This window comes from Rana temporaria, chromosome 12 (genome assembly GCF_905171775.1).
Source record: "Rana temporaria chromosome 12, aRanTem1.1, whole genome shotgun sequence".
Lineage (NCBI taxonomy): Eukaryota > Metazoa > Chordata > Amphibia > Anura > Ranidae > Rana > Rana temporaria.
The window spans coordinates 106,055,860-106,080,529 of NC_053500.1; the positions used below are offsets into that span (position 1 = coordinate 106,055,860).

The following is a 24,670-nucleotide window of genomic DNA, read 5'->3' on the forward strand; positions in this document are numbered from 1 at the left end:
AGCAGAGGACGAGCGATCGCTCGTCTCTCTGCTGCTCCCCCCGCCATCCTCAGTGAGGGAACCAGGAAGTGAAGCGCTCCGGCTTCACTACCCGGTTCCCTATGGCGCATGCGCGAGTCGCGCTGCGCCCGCCGATTGGCTCACACGCTGTGTGCTGGGAGCCGAGTGTTCGCAGCACACAACGGGGGACAGACGGGAAGTCAGAAAAAACACGTCTTTTGCCCGTGACGTGTGGCCGGAAGTGGGTGCAAATATCTGTCTTTAGACAGGTATCTGCACCCCCCACCCCCCTCCCCCCTGAAAGGTGTCAAATGTGACACCGGAGGGGGGGCGGGTTCCGATCAGCGCGAGTTCCACTTTAGGGTGGAGCTCCGCTTTAAGCCCAGCCGTGGGGTCGCAAGCGCACCGCCGGCGGCGCGCTCGCGACCCCGGTCCGAAGCTCCGTGACCTGGTCACCGGAGCTGAAGAACAGGGAGAGGTGTGTGTAAACACACCGTCCCTGTTCTTCGTTGTGGCAGTGTCATTGATTGTCTGTTCCCTGATATAGGGAAGGACGTTCAATGACGTTACACATCCAGCCCCCGTACAGTTAGAAACATATATGAGGTCACACTTAACCACTAGGGGGCGCTGTAGGGGTTAACTCCTAAACTGCAATTGTCATTCTCACAGTAAACAATGCATTTTTATAGCACATTCTGCTGTGAAAATGACAATGGTCCCAAAAATGTGTCTAAATTGTCCGATGTGTTCGCCATAATGTCGCAGTCCCGAAAAAAAAAAAAAAAAAAAAAAGCTGATCGCTGCCATTAGTAGTAAAAAAATAAAATAAATAAAAATTATTAATAAAAATGCAATAAAACTATCCCCTATTTTGTAAAAACTATAAATTTTTCGCAAACCAAATCGATAAACGCGTATTGCGATTTTTTTTTACCAAAAATAGGTAGAAGAATACGTATCGGCCTAAACTGAGGAATTTTTAATTTTTTTTTATATATTTTTGGGGGATATTTATTATAGCAAAAAGGAAAAAATATTGCATATTTTTCAAAATTGTCACACTATTTGTTTATAGCGCAAAAAATTAAAACCGCAGGAGGTGATCAAATACCACCAAAAGAAAGCTCTATTTGTGGGGAAAAAAAGGACGCCAATTTTGTTTGGGAGCCACGTCGCACGACCGCGCAATTGTCAGTTAAAGCGACACAGCGCCGAATCTCAAAAAGGGGCCTGGTCCTTTACCTGCATATTGCTCCGGGTCTTAAGTGGTTAAATAATGTTATACAGCACAGTGCTTGTGCTGTGTAATTTGGCCCCCTGTATCACCTGAAATACCTGGCTGATTCTGCCTGGTTCTTCCCTCCCCCTGTAAACTAAACACAGTTTACCATGTCTGCTGAACCCAGACACTGGTCAGTTTATGTGCCTCCCTCAGCCCTGTTCTGTCCTCTCTACCCTGTCCTCAGCCCCCCCCCCCCCCCTGTCAGCTAGTGCCCTGGCCGACCGCTTCCTTCCTGCAAAAATAATTGATTTCTCGCTATTATCCCCTCTGTTCTATTACATTAGGTGCCCCGTGCAACATTTTTATCAAAAATATGGCGCTCCCATGACCACCCACAGCTCTCCTTCCTGCCTCCCGAGTATGATCAGCTCCGCCCACTGTAGACAGCAGCGGGCAGTCATGTGAGCGCTGCTCTGAAATTGAGTATGAAGGGACAATTTTTCAAAAACATGCATGGAGGGGAATAATGGAATAGAAAAGAGGGGATTGTAAGAAGAACAAACGTGGCTTAACAGCCACTTTAGTAGATGGCGGAGCCCATGAAAGGCAAGTATTGTCGATTTCCTTTACCATCCCTGCTCTTAAGCCAACAAAATGCTTTTTCCCCCCTTGTAATTTTTGATAGACTTGGGAAGAGTAAATAATTTTGATCAAGTTCACTTTGCCGTGACCTCACTTGGAAGATTCCAACTTCTTCCTGTCCAAACTGACAGCTTGAAAAGGACAGGATGGTTTGCCAAAAGAACACACAAAAATTATAGTTTCTAACACTTACCCATTTTAGTTGATTTATAAAGAAAAAGAAAAGAAAATAAAAAAAAAAAAAAAAAAAAAAAAGGGGGAGGAGGAAAGTTCACCAATGGGCAGCAAAAACAGGTCATGAAGAAAAGTATACTGGTAACAAATGAAAAGGACTTACCATTCTATCTTCAAACGTTTTCACCATGATACCATCAGGGAGGGATGTGGCGAGCAGAGCCATCTCCTTACGGACAGTGCTAAAGAACTTCTTAGCTTCAGGGGCCTGGAATTCTAGTTTCTTAAAACTATGGCTCTCTGGGGGAAAGCAGAGATATACATCAGACACTTCGATTTCCAAATCATTAACTCTAGTGCCCTTAATTTCAGATACTAGATTCCATAACATGATAAACATGAACCAGAACTTGTGTCGGAAAACAGAGTGACTTGCGGTACCATGTCCATCCCACTAAAACCCTATGGCCCCTTTCACACTGGGGCGGGGGTAAAGCGGCGCTATTCGGCCGCTAGTGAGGCACTTTTACCCCCCGCTAGCAGCCGAGAAAGGGTTAAAACCACCGCAAAGCGCCTCTCCATAGCCGTGGTGCCCCATTGATTTCAATAGGCAACAGCGGTATACAACCGCTGCTTCACCGCTCCAAAGATGCTGCTAGCAGGACTTTTACCATCCTGCTAGCGCACCGCTCCAGTGTGAGAGCCCTCGGGGCTTTCACACTGGACAGCAGCGGCTGTTTCAGGTTGCTTTGCATGCACCATTTTTAGCGTTAGTGCCAGTGTGAAAGGGGTCTTAAGAACTGCAGCAACAAATGAAAATTCAAGAACGTGGATGCATGTATAAGGATTTTCGCTCTGAAAAAACGTTCAAGTTCCAGGTCAGAGTAGAGCTGCTGACGATCTGGTTTACCTTTCGATACTCCACAGCCTATATTAATGTTCCCAGGTCCTAATGCACCGCTTTCTTCCCAAGAAGCCCTGCTGAAGTGTGTGTGCGCATTGGCTCCACAAACATGGCGACTTTGTGTAAATTTTTTAAAATTAAAATAAGCTTTTATCTGGACTTTGTCATCACAATGTTTCAATTCCAGCTCTACTCAATCGAGGTACAGCCCAAAATGATTATGGAATCCTCTCAAGCACAGAAGCGGCCAAGCCCATCTTTCAGACATTACTTATATGGAAACTTTTAAAGGTTCCAGCACTATTCATCCACTCATCAAAGTTCCATCTCTAGGTTAATGGAAGCTGCACATTCAGTGCAATAGGGAATCCCATGGGGTGTATCCTAAAAGGGTCTCTTTATAAATATATTTTGCTGTACATCCATTTAAAGACCCCATGTAAAAAAAAAAACAAAGGAAGGAAGATGCACTTATCAACTTATTTCTTGTTGTGGGCTGACAGGTCAGTCCTACCCAGTTGTCTTTTGCTTAAGTAAAAAGTTCATCCCATTGTCCTCATGGCCATGACAAAGAGGCCAATTGTTTTGTAGTCTAAAATCAGCATTAGTAGGTCCAATTACTCTCTTCAACATAACAGAGAAGCTTGGTCTTTTTCTGAAAATAATTAACAGGTATTCTTGTTTGCACTTACTGAACAGATAAAACACTTAGGCCCCTTTCACACGGTCGGACCGTTCAGGTCCACCTGTCAGTTTTGACGGCAGACCTGAAGGGCCGCTCCATGCATGCCTATGGAGCATCAGATGTCAGCCGAAACATGTCCGCTGACATAGATCCCGATCCGCCAAAATCAGACGGATGGCGATACGTCCCCATCCGTACATAGCGGATCAGGCGAGATCTGATGAAAACGGACAGCGTGTCTGTTTATAGCGGATCAGGTGAGATCTGATGAAAACGGACAGCATGTCCGTTTTCATCAGATCTCTCCATAGGAGACAGCGACAATGCAAAAGCCCCTCCCGGCTCAGTGAGCAGAGAGGGACTTGTCATCCGCCAGCTCAGCGGAGACCAGCGGAGAGATCTCCCACTGAACTGGCGGGAGCTAGTGGACTCCGTAGCGACGGCGTTCGCCACATGTGGAAAAGGCCTTAGGCTTCATGTACACTGCTGTTGGTAAACAGACATTTAGGAGCAGTTGGGTGTTTTTTATTTTCCCGCTGCCCCTGAACTCCTCTATGTTATCTTATCAGTACACTGGGTCGTTTATAGTAGTTTCTAGGCAGTTGAGTTTAGAAGCATTTTTTTGGAAAGCAAAAAACGGATGTTCAAAAGCATTTGAAACGCCTGTAACAGCCTGTAACAGCCTGTTAACCTCCTGGGCGGTGTTCCCGAGTCTGACTCGGGGTGAGATTTTTGGGCTAGGATCGGTAACCCCGAGTCAGACTCGGGCTCGCCTCGCTGGATGTACAGGGAGTTTTACTTACCTTGTCCCTGGATCCAGCGATGCCACCGCGCTGTGTGAGCGAGCAGGACCTCGCTCGATTCACACAGTGCCTCCGTGTGACGCCGATCTCCGTTCCCTGCGACGTTACGACGCACGGGGACGGAGAACGGCGCCAAATTCAAAAAAGTAAACAAACACTATACATACAGTATACTGTAATCTTATAGATTACAGTACTGTATGTAAAAAAAACACACCCCCCCTGTCCCTAGTGGTCTGTCCTGTGTCATGCATGTCATTTTATATAATAAAAACGTTTCTTTCTCCCTGCAAACTGTAGATTGTCCATAGCAACCAAAAGTGTCCCTTTATGTCAAAAATAGTTTTAGATCAGCTAAAAAACAGCGATAATAAATTATAATCACTTGCAGAATTGTGCGATAGCGATTTGTGGGGAAATTCGTCATAAAAAAATAAAAATAATGACAGCAACAATTCTGCAACTGAGCAAATTTCAGTGATTTTGATTTGATTACATTATTGAATAATTTTTATTATAATTATATTATTATTTGTTATAATTATTTATAATTATTTATTATATTATAATTTATAATTTTGTTTTTAAAAAAATGTCATACCCGGGATGCCTATTAGAAGCTTGTTTGGTCAGATTTAAGTGAGTTATTTCTAAAAATGACAGACCTACAATATAAAACGCCAAATTTCCTTGCAAATAATGGTACCGCTTTCAGCATGTTTTTTCTGAAAGAATCATACCGCCAGGGAGGTTAAAGCAGTAACTCGCATTTAGTTTAAAAGGCATTTTTTTTTTGGCCATTTAAAAAAAAAAAAAAAAAAAAAAAAAAGCTGGTCTCTTTGGCAGAAAAAAAATGCTCAGTTTGTTTTTGTACAAAGTTTAGACGTTCTGCGTTTTTTTCTGGCTGTAAGCTCCAATCAGAAGCACAAACCATTTTTTTTTTCTGCCTCTAAACGTTGAGCTTAAGATATGCCTGTAATCGTCATAATGTGCATGGACACATAGGATAACATTGAGCTGCTCCTGCAGGCAGAACACAAAACTCTTGCCGAAGCAGCGATCTTTAAGCCAGTGTGCATGGAGCCTTAGGGTCCTTTCACATGGAGCGGACCGTTTGTGTCCGCTCCGTGTGTCCGCCAAAGCTCAGCGGGGATTCCCGCTGAGCTGTCGGCGGATAGGGCGGCCCCGCACACAGTGCAGAGACCGCCCTGTGTCTGCTCCGCTCTCCCCTATGGGGGATCGGATGCAGACGGACCGTCTGTCCGTCTGCATCCGATCCGTTCCGCCGAACAGAAGAAAAATGGGGTTTCTTCCGTTCGCAAAAGCGGATCCTGACGGACGCGGACGCTAGCGGATGCTCCATCCGCTAACGGACGCGATCCCATAGGGATTCATTACAAGTCCGTTAATGGACTTGTAATGAACGGACGAACGGTCCGCTCATGTGAAAGGACCCTTAGGGTTTACATTTACTTTAAAGTGGAGGTTCCCCTAAAAATAAACTTTCAACATTGCATTTCCCACATTAATGACAATTAGAATTGGCTGGTTTTATTTTAAAAAAACGTCCGTACGTACCGTTTGCTATATGCGTTCTCACCGCCACTTCCGGGTACAATGGTGGGGCTGGGCGTTCCTAATTGATGGACAGGCATCCGACTGACGCATACATCGCGTCACAAGATGCCGAAAGAAGCCAAACGTCGGTGCGGCTCTATACGGCGCATGCGCACCGAAGTTCGGCTTCTTTCGGCATCTCGTGACGCGATGTATGAGTCGGTCGGATGCCTGTCCATCAATTAGGAACGCCCAGCCCCACCATCGTACCCGGAAGCGGCGGTGAGAACGCATATAGCAAACGGTACGTACGGACGTTTTTTTTTAAAATAAAACCAGCCAATTCTAATTGTCATTAATGTGGGAAATGCAATGTTAAGTTTATTTTTAGGGGAACCGCCCCTTTAACAAGTAATGTAAAATAAAGGTCACAATAAGGTTACCAGCTCAAGGAGATAAGTACAAAACACCAAACAAAAACACTTACCTGGTGCAGTGTCCAGCACAGAGAAAACCTCTCCTTTAGCGCTAGTGAATATGACTCCAGGTTTGCCACCACACTGCTGGCACAGTACAGGGGTGTCACTTGGCCACTCAGAACGGACTGGGGTCTGCGCTTCCTTGTCCTCTTTATCAGCATCTGGAGCAGACTCCATCTTTTCTTCCTCTGCAATTGCCACATTATCAAGTGTCTTCTTGAGATTCTCCTGCAGTTTCTTGATATCATCGAGGAATTTCTTTTCTCTAGTGAATTTTTCTGGCTCAGCAATTGGTGATGTTGGAGAACCAGTCAGAAGCTGCTCCACGGTCATGTTTTTCAGGCTCTCAAGAATCTTAATAGCCTCCTTAAGTTCTTTAAAGCTCTTGACAATCCCTTCTTTCTCATTCACTTTGGCCACAAGACCTGAAGCCCCCAATGCAGCTGCAGAAGCACCTGGCTCTGCATCTTCTACTTCTGCTTGTGTCGTGGGCTCGGAAGCAGCAGTTTGGTTTTGGAGGTGCTCAATTGCCTCTGCCCCAAGCCGTGCGTTTTCATCCTCTGTTAAGCCATTGTCTGTCTCCCAGCTGTCACTGTCATCTTCCCATTCATCGGAGGAGGCACCGCTGGAGCTGCTGCCTACAGAGTCATAAAGGGATTCTTCAATCTCTGACTCCACATTGTACAATTGCTGAGAAGAAACATAAAAAAGGCGATCAGGAAGGAATTTGCAATATGGTGTACGAGTTAAAGTATATCTTTTAGCTTTAGATTCGGAAGAAAAAGCATAGAATCCCTTTAAAGGTTTTAAGAGCTGTCTGCTGGCAAGACTCCCCCTCTCTATTTGCCCCGGTGACCACTATCTTCAGAACAGAAAACAATGGGAAATAATGATTATAGTAGTCATCAGAACAGGAAGAGCAAAAGTTTTAATAGAAACATCTCCCTCAGTGACAGCTTAGAGGCCATATCCTTTTACTTTATAGAGATGGCTGCTCATTTTCGGTTGAATCTAATGCCGCGTACACACGATCATTTTTCGACATGAACAAAAAAACGTTTTTCAGCCTGTCCAAAAAAAAGACGTTTTTCCAACTTGATCATTAAAAACGATGTTGCCCACACACCATCGTTTTTGAAAAATGATGAACAAAGCACGGTGACGTACAACACGTACGACGGCACTCTAAAGGGGAAGTTCTATTCGCCTTTGGGTTGCTTTTAGCGGATTCCTTGTTAGTAAAAGACGATTTGCGCTTTTTTGTCTGTTACAGCGTGATGAATGTGCTTACTCCATTATGAATGGTAGTTTTACCTGAACAAGCGCTCCCGTTTCATAACTTTAAAACGTTATTTTTGCCCACACGCGATCATTTTTAACACGAAAAATGTCAAAAACGAAAAACGACATTGTAAAAAAACGACGTGAAAAAATACAGCATGTTCGAATTTGTCGTTTTTCAGAAGCCGGAAAATCAATGTGAAGCCCACACACGATCATTTTAAATGACATTTTTCAAAAATGATCGTGTGTACGCAGCATTAGAGACAGGAAGTGAAAATAAATGTTCACAACCGGACAGAAAAATAAAAATATACGGTGCCTTGAAAAAGTATTCATGGCCCTTAAAATTTTCCACATGTTGTCATGTTACAACCAAAAACGTAAATGTATTTTATTGGGATTTTATGCGACAGACCAACAAAGTGGCACATAATTGTGAAGTGGAAGGAAAAACTATCAATGGTTTTAATTTTTTTTTACAAATAAAAATATCTGGAAAAAAAAGTAGCGTGCATTTGTATTCAGCCCCCTTTACGCCCAAATAAAATTTTGTGGAATGAATTGCTTTCAGAAGTCACGTAATTAGTTTCAATCTAGTTTTATTGAAATTATTTCCACACAAATTTATACAAAAAAGTAGAGCTGCACAATTAATCATTAAGAATTGTTATCGTGATCTTTTTCCGTTGCAAAACTTGACACAGGGTTTCACGATCTTTGACAAGAAAATAATTCTTTCTGCACTTTGGTATGCAAAGAATTTCCTGTCTGCTCTCAGCCAAAAGTCAAAGTCTGGGCAGCCTGCCAAGTTTTGAAAACATTCTTTATCAGTGGAAAGTTAAGTCTAAACATTGACTTTTACATCAAAGGAATAAACTTCTGTATGTAAATTAGGAACGTTTAACCACTTAAACACCAAACCTTTTTCTGACAGCTCTTTTCAAGTTAAAATCATTTTTTTTGTTAGAAAATTACTTAGAACCCCCAAACATATATTTTTTTAGTAGAGACCCTAGAGAATAAAACGGCGGTTGTTGCAATAGTTTAGGTTGCACTGTATAGCCAGTAAAGTTAGCCCATTTTTTTTTTTTGGTATAAATGTAAAAGATTTTACGCCGTGCGAATCGTGATCTTCATTCTAAGCAAAAAAATCGTGATTCTCATTTTGGCCAGAATCGTGCAGCTCTACAAAAAAAGGGATATTATCCATGTACCACAAACAGAGAAAACATTCAAGCATTATAATAATGAACATAGCATAAAACATGTTACATATAGACGTGTGTGTGTGCACATCCCACAAACCCTTATCCAAAAAATTGCATTAAACCAAATTTCGATACTATTGGGGAAAGTCTACCAAAATAAAAAAACTCCTATTGCAAGGAAAAATAAGCGGTTTACCAAACTACACCAAAACTAGACCCCTGGAACGCCTCCCTCAACCCAACGTGGTTGTAGTCTATAGTTTGCTACTTCCCATCTTCAAACTCCCACAAGGGTATGGACACATCACACAAATCACCCGAGACGACGAAATGCACAGAAAAAAAAAAAAAAAAAAGAGGGGCGACACAAAAAGGCAAAAGAGGAAAATAAAAAATAATAATATTATTATTATTAAGTAATGTAACCAGGATTGGACACCCGGACAGACATTGAATTATTTGTTTCAACTCAGGACCAAGGTCCAATCTTGTAGCAGACACACACACACGTATATATATATATATATATATATATATATATATATATATATATATATATATATATATATATATAAAAAAAAGCCATTCTTGGGCATTGGTCGACAACAAAAGTGTTGTGGACTTTCACAAGGAGTGGACTGAGGCTGGAGTCAGTGCATCAAGAGCCACCACACAGAGACTGATCCTGGACATGGGCTTCAAATGTCGTATTCCTCTTGTCAAGCCTCCTGAACAACAAACATCAGAAGCGTCTTACCTGGGCTAAAGAAAAACACACTTGGTCTGTTGCTCAGTGGTCCAAAGTCCTCTTTTCTGATGGGAGCAAATTTTGCATCTCATTTGGAAACCAAGGAGCCGTAGTATGGAGGAAGAATGGAGAGGCGCACACTGCAAGATGCTTGAAGTCCAGTGTGAGGTTCCCACAGTCTGTGATGATTTGGGGAGCCATGTCATCTGCTGGTGTTGGTCCACTGTGCTTCATTAAGTCCGGGGTCACCGCAGCCGTCTACCAGGAGATTTTGGAGCATTTCATGCTTCCTTCCATAGACTAGCTCTATGGGCATGCTGACTTCATTTTCCCAGCAAGACTTGGCACCTGCCCACACTGCCAAAAGCACCAAAACCTGGTTCAATGACCGTGGGATTACTTTCCTTTATTGGCCAGCAAACTCACCTGACCTGAACCCCATAGAGAATATATGGGGCATTGCCAAGAGAAAGATGAGACATGAGACCGAACAATGCAGAAGAGCTGAAGGCCGCTACTGAAGCATCCTAGAACTGGAGAAAGTGCAGAGAAGGGCAACCAAACTGATAAGAGGCATGGAGGAGCTCAGCTATGAGGAAAGATTAGAGGAACTGAATTTAGGGGGGATATGATCAACATGTACAAATATATAAGTGAACTTGGTGTTGAGTTATTAGTTTTACGGTCAACACAAAGGACAAGGGGGCACTCTTTACATCTAGGAGGAAAAATATTTAAATTTCCAAAATATGGAAAGAGCTGTGAAAAATTTGGAATATAGAAGGGGGTTCTGGCCAGCTTAGTAGATTGCTTTAAGGCCTAGGTTCTTTCCTAAATGTACATAATATAACAGAGTACTAACATTTATAGGTAAAGTTGATCCAGGGAAAATCTGATTGCCTATCGGAGGATTAGGAAGGAATTTTTCCAGCTGTAGCAAATATGATCATGCCCTGCTGGGGCTTTTTGTCTTCCTCTGGACCAACTGTGGGTACAGAACTGGGTATATGGGATTGTAGATTATATATTTTTATTTTCTATGGTTGAACTGGACGGACTTGTGTCTTTTTTCAACCTAACTATGCAACTATGTATGTAGTATTCCATAACACCTCAGCAGTGCCACAGGCTGATGGCTTCCATGCCATGCGGCATTAATTGCTGCAAAAAGGGCCCAAACCAAGTACTGAGTACATATGCATGCTTATACTTTTCAGTTTCGGTCCGATAATGTTCTATGTACAATCCTTGTTTCATTGATTGCATGTAATATTCAAATTTTATGAGATTGTGGATTTGGGGTTTTCATGAGCTATAAGCCATATTCATCACAATTATGACAAATCACAGCTTGAACTATCTTGCTTTACATGTAATGAGTCCATCTCATATCAGTTTCACCTTTTAAGTTGCATTCGTGAAATAAACTTTTGCACAATATTATTTTTCGAGTTTCACCTGTAGAGCGGGCCCCTATTCACTCACAAACCGAACTGAGCAGTGTGCCCCCAGAGAGCAGAGGAGAGTGTCACAGTGCCCACCACAAATCTATCAGTACAGTTGTGTATCCTCTTCATACAGCAATAGGAAAACATCAGTCTTTGCATTCATCCAAACGCCCTTCCACTGGCTGGTGTCCAACCTATAGAGAACAGTCCATAAGTGGGATGGTGATTCACAGACACGAATAGCTGCAGCTCTCTAGATTTCCTCTAGGTGGCAGGAACAATACAAAAAGAGGGTGTGCAGACAGCAGACACATTATGTCTAAGATGGTGTCTCGCCACGAGGAGAAGAATCGCGGTTCCCTGGAGCTGAATGGCTGCTCTTTGGCATCTGGCCACGGTTCTTTAGCACACAGTACCTGGCCGGGGATCCCTGGCACCGGGCCATGGTTTCTCAGTGGCCTAGGCTTCCCAAGTACCTGGTGATGGGTATCCGGTTCCCAGCTGTGGGTCCCCAGCACCCGATCGCGGCTTTTCAACACCCGGCCGAGGCCCACTGACACCTTGGCAGAACTCCAATAGCCGGGGACGGCTCTCCAGTTTCCAGCCATGGACATCCAATGCCTTGCAATGGCTCTCCAGTTCCTGGCCATATGCTGGGTAGCCAGCATGCACAGAATCCAGGAAGAAGGACACTGCGGCTTCAGATGACAACACTGGAGATTGGGGCACTGTGCAGGAACTTCAAAGAAAAATGATGCAGCACAAATAGAAAACTGTGCATAGTATACAGCATACATGAGTATTCTAGAGGTATTTTTATTTTAAAAGTCATATTTCAGCCAGAACTCCGCTTGAAGTTTGTGGATCCCATCACCAAGAGTGCTGTCATTTTCCATTTTAGCTTTGGGATTTAAAAAAAAAAAAAAAAAAAAAAAAAAAAAAAAAGATAGGGGAAACCTCCTTTGCTCTATGAAACAGACATATTTGGGAAAAACAAAAGATTGTGTCCTCAATATTACCCTCAATGTACATCTTTGCCAGCACATCATGGATCAAGTACTGTCCAAACGTTGTATTGTAGAATGATCACATCGCAATGTGCAACGTTTCAGAGCCATGCATCATCAGGCATTAGAGGAGTGCATACAGTGGTGCAGAAAGATTTAAATGTACCATCCAGCAATAATAAAATAAAAAAAAAAAATCGGAGAAAAAAAAAAAGTGATACAGCCGCCCTCTGATGTAATATGACATCATAGATCCACCAAAACAGCACAGTATGCAGTTAAAAAAAACAGACCTCAGGATGCACCTGCAATCAGAGAAGTAATGACAACTCAAACTCAAAACTACTTAATCAGTGCTATGGGGGCAGTCCCTCTGGTAGACAAGTAGTGTGTGAAGGTACCCGGACAACTGATAAAGAAAAGCCATCAGCGTCGCTAGGTGGCCCAACCTCACATCCAATCAGGCAAGCATACATTGGCCGAGAATGCGATATGCGGCCGACCATATCTTGGCAACATGGACGCTGGCCAAAATTGCTCCCACTTCTATCAATCTGCCCAGTGAGGAGTGAGAGAGACCAGAGAGTTGCTTCTCTTGGGCACAGCGCTGGATCGAGATTGGGTTCAGGCAAGTATAAAGTGGGGCTGAAGGTACCAATAGCACAGGTTTTTACCTCAATGCAGAAAATGCAAAATAAAATAAAGCAAAATATACTTTAGAACTAATTATATATATATATATCAGATAAGCCAAATAGATTATGCTGGTGCATCAGCCAAGCTTTAACCCACAGCCATTATAACACAGGAATTGATTGACTAAAATGTTATTCCCAGGTGAGCCTCCTCTTAAGTTCCCTTATTGCCAACATTCTTGCTCCTACATCTTCCATAAATACTTTAAAACAAGCCCATGCTGACTTTCTTGTTTTAAAGCTCATTTACTGCTGGCTTAACATTTAGAAATACATAACCGTTTACAATCAGGTCACAGATTCACTTTAGGTTATGTGTAGGACAACGGGAAAAAAATAGTTTTTACTTGTACATGAAATGTATTGTTCTGTTGCAGCATTACTTTAGCGGCCTTAGAATGTTCTCTTTATACAAAACCTTTTTCATCATAGATTATTAATGGGAGGTTGCCATCAAGGAACATTCCACTTCTGTTTTTGTACGCATATGTAAAAAAATAAAATATATCTGGAGATCCTACCAGAAAGGCACGCCAAACTGATGGGTAACATACTTCAAAACGTTGTTGGTTGACAACACTTCCTCTGCTGCACTAAAATCCTGAACAGGCATATCTGGTTGGACTGTGGCCTAGTCCGACCATTTTGGTCCACGATTTTTTTAGGCGCATTATGAGATCTATGGAGTCCATCTCTCCGTCCCCCACTCAGTCTAGCTCATCTCGAGACTCTGGAAGTTCACATCTTCACCTTCCCTAGCCTGCTGGGTTGATATAATTAACAACTCCATGCTGATGGAAGAAATGCAGGCGTGAGAGTTCGACTCTTTGGATAATGGTACCAATTGTAGTATATTTGGATGCATTATTCTGCTTCCGAAAAACTGCATAATAGGCTTGCCATTGAGCTACTTTTTTCCTTTGTTCTCGCCTGGCCTGGGTTTCCTCCCTTGGAGCGGGCGGTTGCTATTCGTCTTTTGGGGCTACACCCTGTTTTTCCTGTATGTATTTTTCTTCCCATCAACCACTTGTTTTGTATATTTTATGTAGGGGTCTCGCCATCATTCCTTCTCTACGAGGATACATTGCAGTTAACTCCAGGGAAGCTTGGGTCTCCACTTTCTATTTCCCGAACCCCCCCCCCTTTTTTTTCCTGGTTGCTTTACCTCTTTTTATTATTTCCTTAATCGGGCACATACCTGCTACCCATTGTCACTTGAGCGCCCTGTGAGCTCCTAGTCTTGTTTCAGTCATTTGGATCATAAGCTTATCCCCTTTAGGGTTTCCTCTACACCTCAAAAGGATATTGTTAGATTATGGTTTGTCCCTATGGACATATATGGAGCCTCATGTCTTATGTAGAGTTCTCCAATGATTCTCGGTTTGTGTTTTTCTTACAAAATGTTAATAAAAACATATTCAACCATAAAATCCCAAGCAAATAATTTCGGGTTTCAGAGCCATTAGCTAACTGAGCACAATCTGTGCTTGTAAACTGCTTTGGAAGGCAGAGGAGACATCAGGTGTCTCCATAAAGAGTACCTGTCACCTGCCCAAAGCCATCACAAAGGGGTTTGTCGCCCCCCTTGTGATAGTAATAAAGTTAAATAAAAGTGTAAATAAAAACAACATTTTAAGTGGTCGCAAACCTCAGACAGGAAATCTGAAATAAGCTCATCCTTCTATACTGTGTACTTGTCCCTCTCCAAAGCTTTGAGTGTAATTTTGCTCTGCTTGACAGTTCTGGCAGCCTTTCCGGAAACCAAGAGTTAAAAGGGTGATGGAGGAGGGAGGTGCAGCACTGGCTGAAATCCACAACTGTGCTTTTTCTCCATACAGTGTGATAGGTGTGCCCCTTCCCTCCAATCAGGGCTCAGAGCTACAGGCTGTGTAAATACTTCAGATCCCCAACACCCTTGCTTATAGATCAAAAAGATAAATACTTTCTTCTGTGTGTTTTCAGAATAATCTTTACCGCAGATACACAGCTACAACTTATGTAGGAGGATGCGTTTTATCTTTGTGTATCACCTACTTCTAGTCACTTCACTGGGTACATGTGAGGGTTTACAACCACTTTAAATTACAAAAAATGCAGACTCATGCATATAAATAGTGACTGCTTGCAACACAAAGTATTGCCACGAATGTTGGAGTGGATGCAATAACTTTGTAATTCACAATCTACTCTAAACTGATAACCTGTAAAGGCTTTTAAAGCACCACCTATGGACAATTGTAAGCACTGCAGTTTGTTGCATGTGCAACATTTTAAATCTCAACATGTTTGGGATCTATTTGACCCAACACCATCTTTTATAATTTTACTAAGAATTGGGTATTATATTTTGTTTGTGTGCACTAAAACCCATTTAAAGTGGATGTAAACCCGAATTTTATTTATTTTTTTGATGTCACAATGTACAGCATAAGATTTCCCATCATCTGTGCCCAGTCTTGCCACACAGAGTTAATCCAGCTCTGAGCAATCCTCTTTCATTGTTCAGTGAAATAAAACGGACTTGCAGAGAAAAACCTTAGTCCGTTCCGCTCCCTTGCTGTGACAGGTTATTTACATATCTCATGCACTAACCTGGAGACAGGCATTATTTTTTAATTCCCACCCCCACTCGTTTTCTGAAGTCAAGTGGTTACGTTTCTGGATTTTGACTGGATGTTAGTGATCATAGCAGAAATTAGTGTAAGGAATACACAAGAAAAAATGCATGTCGACAAGGGGAGTGTAAATGTGGGCGGGGAGTCTACTGACATCACAACTCCACCCACAGAGCTCTAGACAACAGATCCACCCACAGAATCTGCAGCTTTTCAGTTTTTATAACAGACATAGGGGAGACATTTGACAGGCAAGGATACATGCAGGAGGCATCTATATCCTTATAGATCAGCACTATGACAGTAGTTTATATCCACTAAGTATATTTAAAAAAAATTGCAACAGCTACCATTTCACTCTCCAGGTCCCCTGTTTCCAGAAAATGTATGTTTGGGGGTTCCGAAAAGTAGATTTTTAACACGTATGTGAAAAATAAGAATTGCCCTGAACACCAGGAGGTTATAGACAAAACATCGGAATATGCATTAATTAATTTTGTGTATGTAAAAACAAAATGAAAAGTGTAATATATATTGTATCTCACTAGTCCTTATGTGGTGCCTGCATTCGTTTTTCACTAGGTAATCCTGCAAATAACACACTTCCTGTCCCTGGGTGGCTGTATCACTTTCCCCCTACCATTATAAAGAGAAGGAGACCCGATTGTTACCCTAGGCTACCCAGATATGGATCACAAACGTGTCCAAATCTCCTCACCTTCATTACATGGGGAGCAGGGAAACGGGTAGTTTACCAAAAGATAGTCAAGACATTTTTTGGTGCAGCTCACAGGAAGTGACAAGAACACATTTCTAAAACAGGGCCTTACACATACTATAATAATATATATATATATATATATATATATATATATATATATATATACACACATACACATATATATACATATATATATACATATACATATACACACACATATATACATATATATATATACACACACACACACACACACACACACACACATATATACATATATATACACACACACATATATACATATATACACACACACACACACACACACACACATATATATACACACACATCTATATAAAAACTGAAATTAATCAAGCCTCCACAGAATAAGCATTCATACACTGCGTTTTTGTTCTCGTGTTTAGTTATCTCCCATACACAGTCCTGTCTACACCAGCTGGCTTGACAATAATCAACTAAAAAAATCAGAGGAGCCGGTGGAACATTAACAGCCAAACAGTGGCTGGATTCAAATAGGTGCAGTCACTGTTCAGGTATTTAGAAAGCCAAGTATGCCAAATAGTCTGCAGGGGAGACTCCTCCTACCAAGCTATTTAACGTGGATGGAGAAACCTATGCTTGTAAGGCTAGCCTAAAATTATTACTTATTTTTTTTTAATACATAAATTGCAACTAAACAGAGAAATCCCTGCATAAAGATTAAGCAGTGACGTTCAACATTCTTACCGTTGGAAGAAGAATTGACCTAGAGTTGTTAGTCCAAATAACTTGTATCTTGCTATCGGTGTTTACACGAGCCACTTGTCCCACCGAGGGCTAGAGGTCAGCCGCAACAGAGAGAATATATATTAGATAGAATAACGGTTTTGTGACAATTTTATTTTAAACTTTAACACATGCAAGTAAAAAAAAAATAGAAAATACATTTTTAGTTTAGGATAGAGTAGGGAAGTTCAGTTTACTTTGTGTGTGTTCTGTCAAGGAAATTAGACAAATGAGGAGAATTCCCACTTTAATAACTGGCCCTGGAAAATTTGCCCTCATCTTAACACTAGAGGCTAAAAAAAAAGGGTCCGGGACTTTTTTTCAGGCGGCAGGCGTACGGCGTCTATGAGATGTGAACCATCTCCATAGACAGCAATGGGAATTCTCCCCTCTAGCGGCACAAGCGTCCGGCGTTTTGTCGCCTAGATGTGAATGGGCTCTAAGCCTGGTTATTACGCATACAACCTTATTTATTTATACCTACTGTTTGCATTTAAACGCATGTCATTTAAAGTCCCAAACCCTTCTCTTTCTCGGCATTCTAATGCATCATAATATACAGGCATCTACATAAGCAAGAATGGTATATTTACCGCTAGAGTAGAATTGGAAAAATGTTCTATAACCAGAAATTTTAAAGTTTAGTGATCCAGAGGCTTCCATGAGCCGTCCCATCTCCCCAAGGCGGAATCCAGCTCCAAAGAGCTTACAAGAAGCTACATTCTTGGGCCACTAGAAAAGGAGAAGACAGCTCCTGCGATGCAGTTCCCAATTAATAACAATAAGTATTAGATGGACATAACAAAAAACGAGGGTGAGAAATGGAACCCTCCACATAGCTTGCGTGGGCTCCGGGACTGCCGCACACGTTCCTGTAAACAAAATTACGAAGAGCAGCCAAACACACCGCCTCCAAAAAAGTTCCAGCATTGGATTTAGAGCCCGTGAACCACCACTGAACTGTCACCAGCATTGCAGCCCAATAGTAAATTTGAAAATTGGGTAAAGCCAACCCACCAAGATGGGCTGGAAGCCACAGGGTGAATCGTGCCAACCTAGGGACCGCTCTTCATTTATGGTTATGAATTGGGAACTGCATTGCAGGAGCAGTTTGTCTTCTCCTTTTCTAGAGGTACAAGAACGTGGTCTCTTTTAAGCTCTTTGGAGCTGGATCCTGCCTTGGGGGGATGGGGGGCTCATGGAGGCCCCTGGATCACTAAACTTCTTTACAATTTCTGGTTATAGGACACTCCCCCCCCCCCCCCAATTCTACCCTCAAGCAGTAAATATACCATTATTACATATGTAGATGCCTGTATATTATGATATGTTAGAAGTGAGTTTGATATGTCTTTCTAGAATGAAAATCGCCCTGAAGACCACGACTACATGGGTCGAAACGCATTGGAGTATTAATGTGGCTGGCATTCTGTAATGTAATGTTTTGCTCCACTGTGATACTATCGCTATGTATGATGGAACATGTGCTTTAATGTGTAACCAGAGCTCATATTTCTAAACAAACTCATGAATTTGAATTACATGTTGGCATTTAAAAAAAAAAAAAAAAAACCCTTAGGGGAACCATTCCATATATTGTAATTAAGCTGCAGTGGAAAAAAAAAATAAAAAAAAATGTTATCGGAAGAAAAAAAAAAATAGCTTTTGAAGCGATCGTACAATAAATCGGATCATTGGTACAGAGCATTTGAGAGCCGATCACAACAGTTTATCCCAGCGTTTCTCAACTCCAGTCCTCAAGGCGCCCCAACAGGTCATGTTTTCAGGATTTCCCTCAGATGAAGCGGCTGTGGTAATTACCAAGGCAGTGAAACTGATCAAATCACCTGTGCAAAATAATGGAAAGCCTGAAAACATGACCTGTTGGGGCGCCTCGAGGACTGGAGTTGAGAAACACTGGTTTATCCAATCAAACACAATTTTTTTCCCCCATATGATACCAGATCGTACGATTTTCGTTTATTTGGTACAGTTGTCCGAAAATACACTACAACACGTGACATCAATTCCGATTTTTCGTGTGAGAATTTTTGTATCTTGAGTAACTGAACCGTTTTTGATATGCAAAAAAAAAAAAAAAACCCAGGGACGATCTGTCATTCAATTTTCAGATCGTATGCATGGGCCATAAAAGTCTCCTCAGACTTTTATTGCCGTCTTGGTCCCCATAAGAAATAGGCTCCTTCTGTTCTTTGTTGGATGAAGGATTTGCCTCTCATCACAAGAATCAACTTACAATCATTGAGGGGCAGCCAGACAGTCGAAAAACTACACCTGCTCTCTTTAGCCAAGCTTTGTGCTCTGGCATGTACTAAATGTTCATATTATAAAAGAAAGAAGAATGTATATATCATGGTTATACATACAATTTAAGGCAGTTGCTTCAAGAGAGTCACAAACTCTCAATAAGACCAGATTGTTTGAACTGTATTATATTTCAGAAGCAGCAAGTTACTTTGCATCTCCCTACCAACAGAACCACCTGTAATTAGTCATAACACTAGATGAGGAAGCTGGCTCCAAAAGCTTTTTTTTTTTTTTCACATAGCAAAATGCCAGTAAGGGCTCTTTCACACGGAGCGGACCGTTTCTGGGTCCGCTCCGTGTGCCCGCTCAGCTGTCGGCGGATAGGGCGGTCCCCGCACACCGTGCAGGGACCGCCCTGTCTCTGCTCCGCTGGCCCCTATGGGGGACTGGATGCAGACGGACCGTCTGTCCGTCTGCATCCGGTCCGTTCCGCCGAACGGAAGAAAAATAGGGTTTCTTCCGTTCGGAAAAGCGGATCCCGACTGACGCGGACGCTAGCGGATGCTCCATCCGCTAACGGACGCGTTCCCATAGGGATTCATTACAAGTCCGTTAACAGACTTGTAATGAGCGGACGAACGGTCCGCTAGTGTGAAAGGACCCTAAAAACGCTGGTCCTTGCATGAAACCACCGATTTAAGTGCCGACAAGGACAGAGCTCGTCCGAGGTCTAGACCACCAATGGAGAAGGGAAACATCCAGGAAGTCGCATATTTTTCACAAAAAAACGCTTATGCTCAAAGAAGCTCAATAAAAAAAAAAAACACGCACACACACACACAAAAAGCTTCAAGCTTTTAGGCAGGGAATTATGTCTGCAAAAGCATTTTTTTTGACCTGCAGTATGCATGAGCCCTAATAGAACACTGCAACTGCTAAATTTAAATTCAGACAGTGCAGTTTGCTAAATCTTTGTATAATTCTCAGTAATAGAATGTAAAGTTGGTCAAATATACATATGAGCTACCCACCTCCCTGTCCCTGTGTAAGGTTAACAACATGCAGCAATAGGCTGCACCCAACTCCACCAAAACAAACAGGTTACCTGGGTGCCATCCGGAAGAACGTCGATCTCTGTGCCCCCAAGTCGTATCACAATGTCTGTAGTTCGAAAACGAAAGTCTGGGTGATCAGCTATGTCATATACGCTGACATCCTCCTCTTCTCCCACAACCTGTAAAACCAATGGGTCATCTTTATTACAGCCACGATTCAGGCAAGCCACTAAACAAGTCACAGTCAAAATATATTTTTGCTACATTTGCATAAACTGTCTTACTAGCCTAAGAATGTGTCTTTCTGTTCAGATTTTCTTAGGATACAAGTATTCATGTCACATGCATAGCCAAGATCAACACCTCACAGCAGTAAAGCAACACAACCAGGCCTAGGACCCAGTCTGTGACTGGATAATAAAAAGGAGCATTAGTACATTGATGAGGTCATTTTATTGCTCTAACCTACTAAAACCATGATTACTGTGCAAAGAAATAGAGCACTGGTTGACTGTGCTCCCCCTCTCTTTAAAGGGTAAAAGCTGCTGAATGGGGAGGGGGCGGGGGTTACAGGAGACCAGTATCGAGAAAGATTTTAGGTACTTGCACCGATTATATGCATTTAAAGTGGTTGGAAAAATAAATACATTTTTACCTTAATGCAGTATCACCCCCTAAAGACTTACCCGAGTCCTTCCTCGATCCAGTGCTGTGCCTGTGTGTAGCTGCTCTTTCCTCTCTTCATACATTCACAGAACAGAGGGGGGGAAACAGTGGAAGCCATTGGCTCCTGCTGCTGTGAATCAAATCCTGTGAGGAGGGAGTGGGGACGAGACGCACTGTGTGCATCTATGGATGCACAAAACCCGGCTCGGGATTGAGCCCACACGACTGCCCCTCTAGCAAACAGCTTGCTAGGGGGGGCACACAGAGGAGAGGAGGAGCCAAGATCACCAGTGTGGGACCCAAGAAGCAGAGGCTTGGGGCTGCTTTGTACAATTTGCATAGAGCAGATAAGTATAATATATTGTTATTTTTAAAGCAGAGTTCCACCGAAAAAAAAAAAATGTAAAGTCAGCAGCTACAAAAAGTGTAGCCACTGACTTAATAATCAGACACTCACCTGTCCCACGGTCCAGTGATGTGGGCGTACGAAGCCCCGCTCCTCTTCTCCACGGCGCCTGCAACCTTAGCTATGACTAAGCACTAGTTTCAGTGCGAAACGCATCAGCGGTCGGGTTTTATTTTATTTTGCCATGACTTGTAGTGCTGTCCTTTTAATAAAGGCTACAATTTGTTCAGAGTGCGGCTGTTTACCTGTAGGTAAAAAAAAAAATATCTCCTAAACCTGTACGGTTTTGGAGATATTCCCCTTGCAATGCACCGCTGACTTCAGCGGCGCATCAGGGATTCTCGGCTGAAAGCCTGGCAGATGCCGGACCACTCACAGCGCTGGAGCCGCGATACCCGGAAGACACGCCGAGGGAAAATGTCATCTCCCTCGGCGTGGACCGGCAGAGATACAGACGCTTAGTTCTAAGGTAAGTATTTCATAATGAGCTAGTATGCGGTGCATTTTAGCTCATTATGCCTTTTGCCTTACAGGTGGCCCAAAAAAAAAAAAATCTGTCAGCAGGTATACAACCGCTTTAAGTTTTGCGACCGTGCTTGGGCATAGCGATAGATTGTAAGCTCAAGCGTTGTATTAGGGAGTACACCATTGTACCCATAACCAAAAGCCCCTGATATTGTGCAATGGCATCCATAGAAATGAGAATTAAAGAGGAGAGCCGTTATGGCGAGAAGGCATTTTGGGGGGAGGGTTAAACTTTAAAAAGATCCTGCCACTTTACTCAGAATGGACATGGTGACAGGGTCCCTAGTCCCGATACGTCACTTGAGCCAGCAAAAGCCAACCGAAAAGAACAGTTGGTGCTCATAACCACTCAAACTGCATTGACCACCCTTACTTACCTCAACATCATCTTCAGCATTCAGCTTGACCCATTTCACCACACACGTACGCCCTGTATGGTCGCCAGACTGGACCACACCATACACACTGGTATCATGCAGAGGGTTGGCTATTTGATAAAAAAGAAAGAAAAAGCGAATAAGTAAACCGTGTTATATAAGTATTTCTTGAAAGAATTGTATTTATGTATTCATTAACCTCTTTTATCCACCACAAAATCCCCTGGACAAAACTCATTATTATCCAAATGCTGAATGGGAAGCAGTTCATTAGACCTTATGTTAGTTTCTAAAGTGCCATCCTGCCACAGAACATCTGCAGTGGTCTCTGTAGTGATCACTTCAACTGCCACCCTAAAAAAAAAGGGATGGAGAGACATGAAAAACATTAGCCATTACAGATATTACAGTTTCCATCTTCAGTACCGAAGACCATTAAAAGACTAATGAAGTAACTAGGCTGACACTTTTTTATTAGTAGTACCGATCATACTGGGGACATAAAATCTCAATACACAATTCTTCCGGATTGGACCATGCATCTGTGCCCCATCCACTTGCAATGTGCGCCTCTACTGGTTGTGGACGCATGGATGGCAGGATGTGTGGAAGATAAATAAATTACATACAAGCACATCTGGTGTCTGTTTTTAGGTTCCTTAGATCACTTTAGCCAGCCATAGACAGTTCAAATCTCAGCCGGTTCAGCAGGGATCGGTCACGATTTGAACCATCTATGGGCAGGCCAATTGTACCAATGTCAATCAATGCATTGGTCGGCTTTGGTACAACCAGCATGCTGGATTTTTACATGCAATTGTCAGCGGCTATAGCCACTGGCAATAATCACTGTTTTTTTTTTTTCCAATCAATTTTTATTGGTATTTAAAATGATTTACAGAAAATAATAAATTAGAGTACAACATATTATATCAAATAATAATATTGTAAAGCTTTGCATATAAATGCTAGAATGTTGTCACAATGTATTAATAAATCAAAACAAAGATATGAATGTGAATAAATAAACAAATGGATGGGTCCTATTGTACAAGTAATAATACTAGTGGATTGTTACAGAAATCTAATGGAAGTATTTAAAAAAGTAAAAGATACTTCTAATCGCTGTGTTCTCCCAGCAGGGATGGATCACCACGCTACCATCACTGAGAGAACACAACAGCTCTGTGGGAGGGATGCCCCATCAACACGGTGTGTGTGTTGATGGGGGAACCAAGCAATTTGCTTTCCTGCAACCTTTGGTTTCAGGAAAGAAAATTAAATCGCTTCATGTATGGCCTGCCTTGCTCCATTCAGCCACTGGAAGGGTCATATCTCACAAATCCATGTAACCCGTGAGTTATATCTCAGAGCAATATGGACTCTCCCATGCCTGTGCTGTCCCATAGTCAGCCAAGACGCATTTCCCCATACCAAGAAATACTGGGTATTTTCTTTGGCTCCCAGATCTGAATGGAGTGGCTGGAAAGTGAAGAAAAAGCAAGTTAATGTTGCTGGTCTTGGTCAAGACAGGGGCAAAAAAACAGGTTGGTACAAAATGAAAAATTTGAGTAAATGAGCACCTTAACGCCGAGTGGAAGAGATGTACAGGTGACACACTTGGACATGAAAATTATAATATATATATATATATATATATATATATATATATATATATATATATATATATATATATATATATATATATATATATATATATATATATATACACGATCCAGCTCTTCTGGGTAGAGGGCGCACATACGCGCCTTGCTCCTGCTGCAATTATACTCGATGTCAGCCGACACCCGTTAATCATTTGTTACACAGGCAGAATGGCAGTCTGCCTATGGTAAACAATATGCACAGTCACTGTACTGACACTGGATGGCTAGGGGTTAACATCAGGGGCAAGCAAAGGGGTTAACTGTGCGCCTAGCTAGTGTTTGTGTACTATGGGAGATGCTTTTACTAGGGAAAGACATGGATCCATAAGGATCAATGCCTTCCCTACTGACAAAGGCATCACTATACTCCCAGTGCTCTAACAGAAGTGATGCTGCCTTTTCACACAGCTGCCGCTCTGCCTGCCTATCCCCTCCACTGTCCATTCACATAAGGCTTTGTATTTTATAAACAGATCCACTTACCATTATCGCCGAAAGTAAAAGTAAATCCAGAATTTTGGGTGGTCCACCGAAAAATAAAAGCAGAGAAATCTCCAATAGGGACAATTCTAGTGACTTGGGGTGGCCCCCAATGGATTCCCTAAATTTTCAGGGATTTCCCCAGGCTTCCTGTTTTGGCTAGGATATAGGATGCAAAAAAAAGGTAAATCCCCAATGGGAGAAAGAAAGAAAGAAAGAAAGAAAGAAAGAAAGAAAGAAAGAAA

General features: G+C 42.2%; 1 protein-coding gene across 1 annotated transcript in view; it reads right to left on the minus strand.

Annotated features, from left to right (window-relative positions):
- Positions 1-24,670, minus strand: part of UBE2O (ubiquitin conjugating enzyme E2 O) — a 92,040-nt gene that overhangs the window by 19,277 nt on the left and 48,093 nt on the right. The window contains exons 10-15 of the mRNA XM_040330096.1: positions 22,478-22,632; positions 22,279-22,388; positions 20,355-20,483; positions 16,943-17,032; positions 6,478-7,159; positions 2,205-2,341 (exon numbers count right to left, since the gene is read on the minus strand). Coding sequence (XP_040186030.1) covers positions 2,205-2,341; positions 6,478-7,159; positions 16,943-17,032; positions 20,355-20,483; positions 22,279-22,388; positions 22,478-22,632 — 1,303 coding nt within the window. The remainder of the gene's footprint in view (positions 1-2,204; positions 2,342-6,477; positions 7,160-16,942; positions 17,033-20,354; positions 20,484-22,278; positions 22,389-22,477; positions 22,633-24,670) is intronic.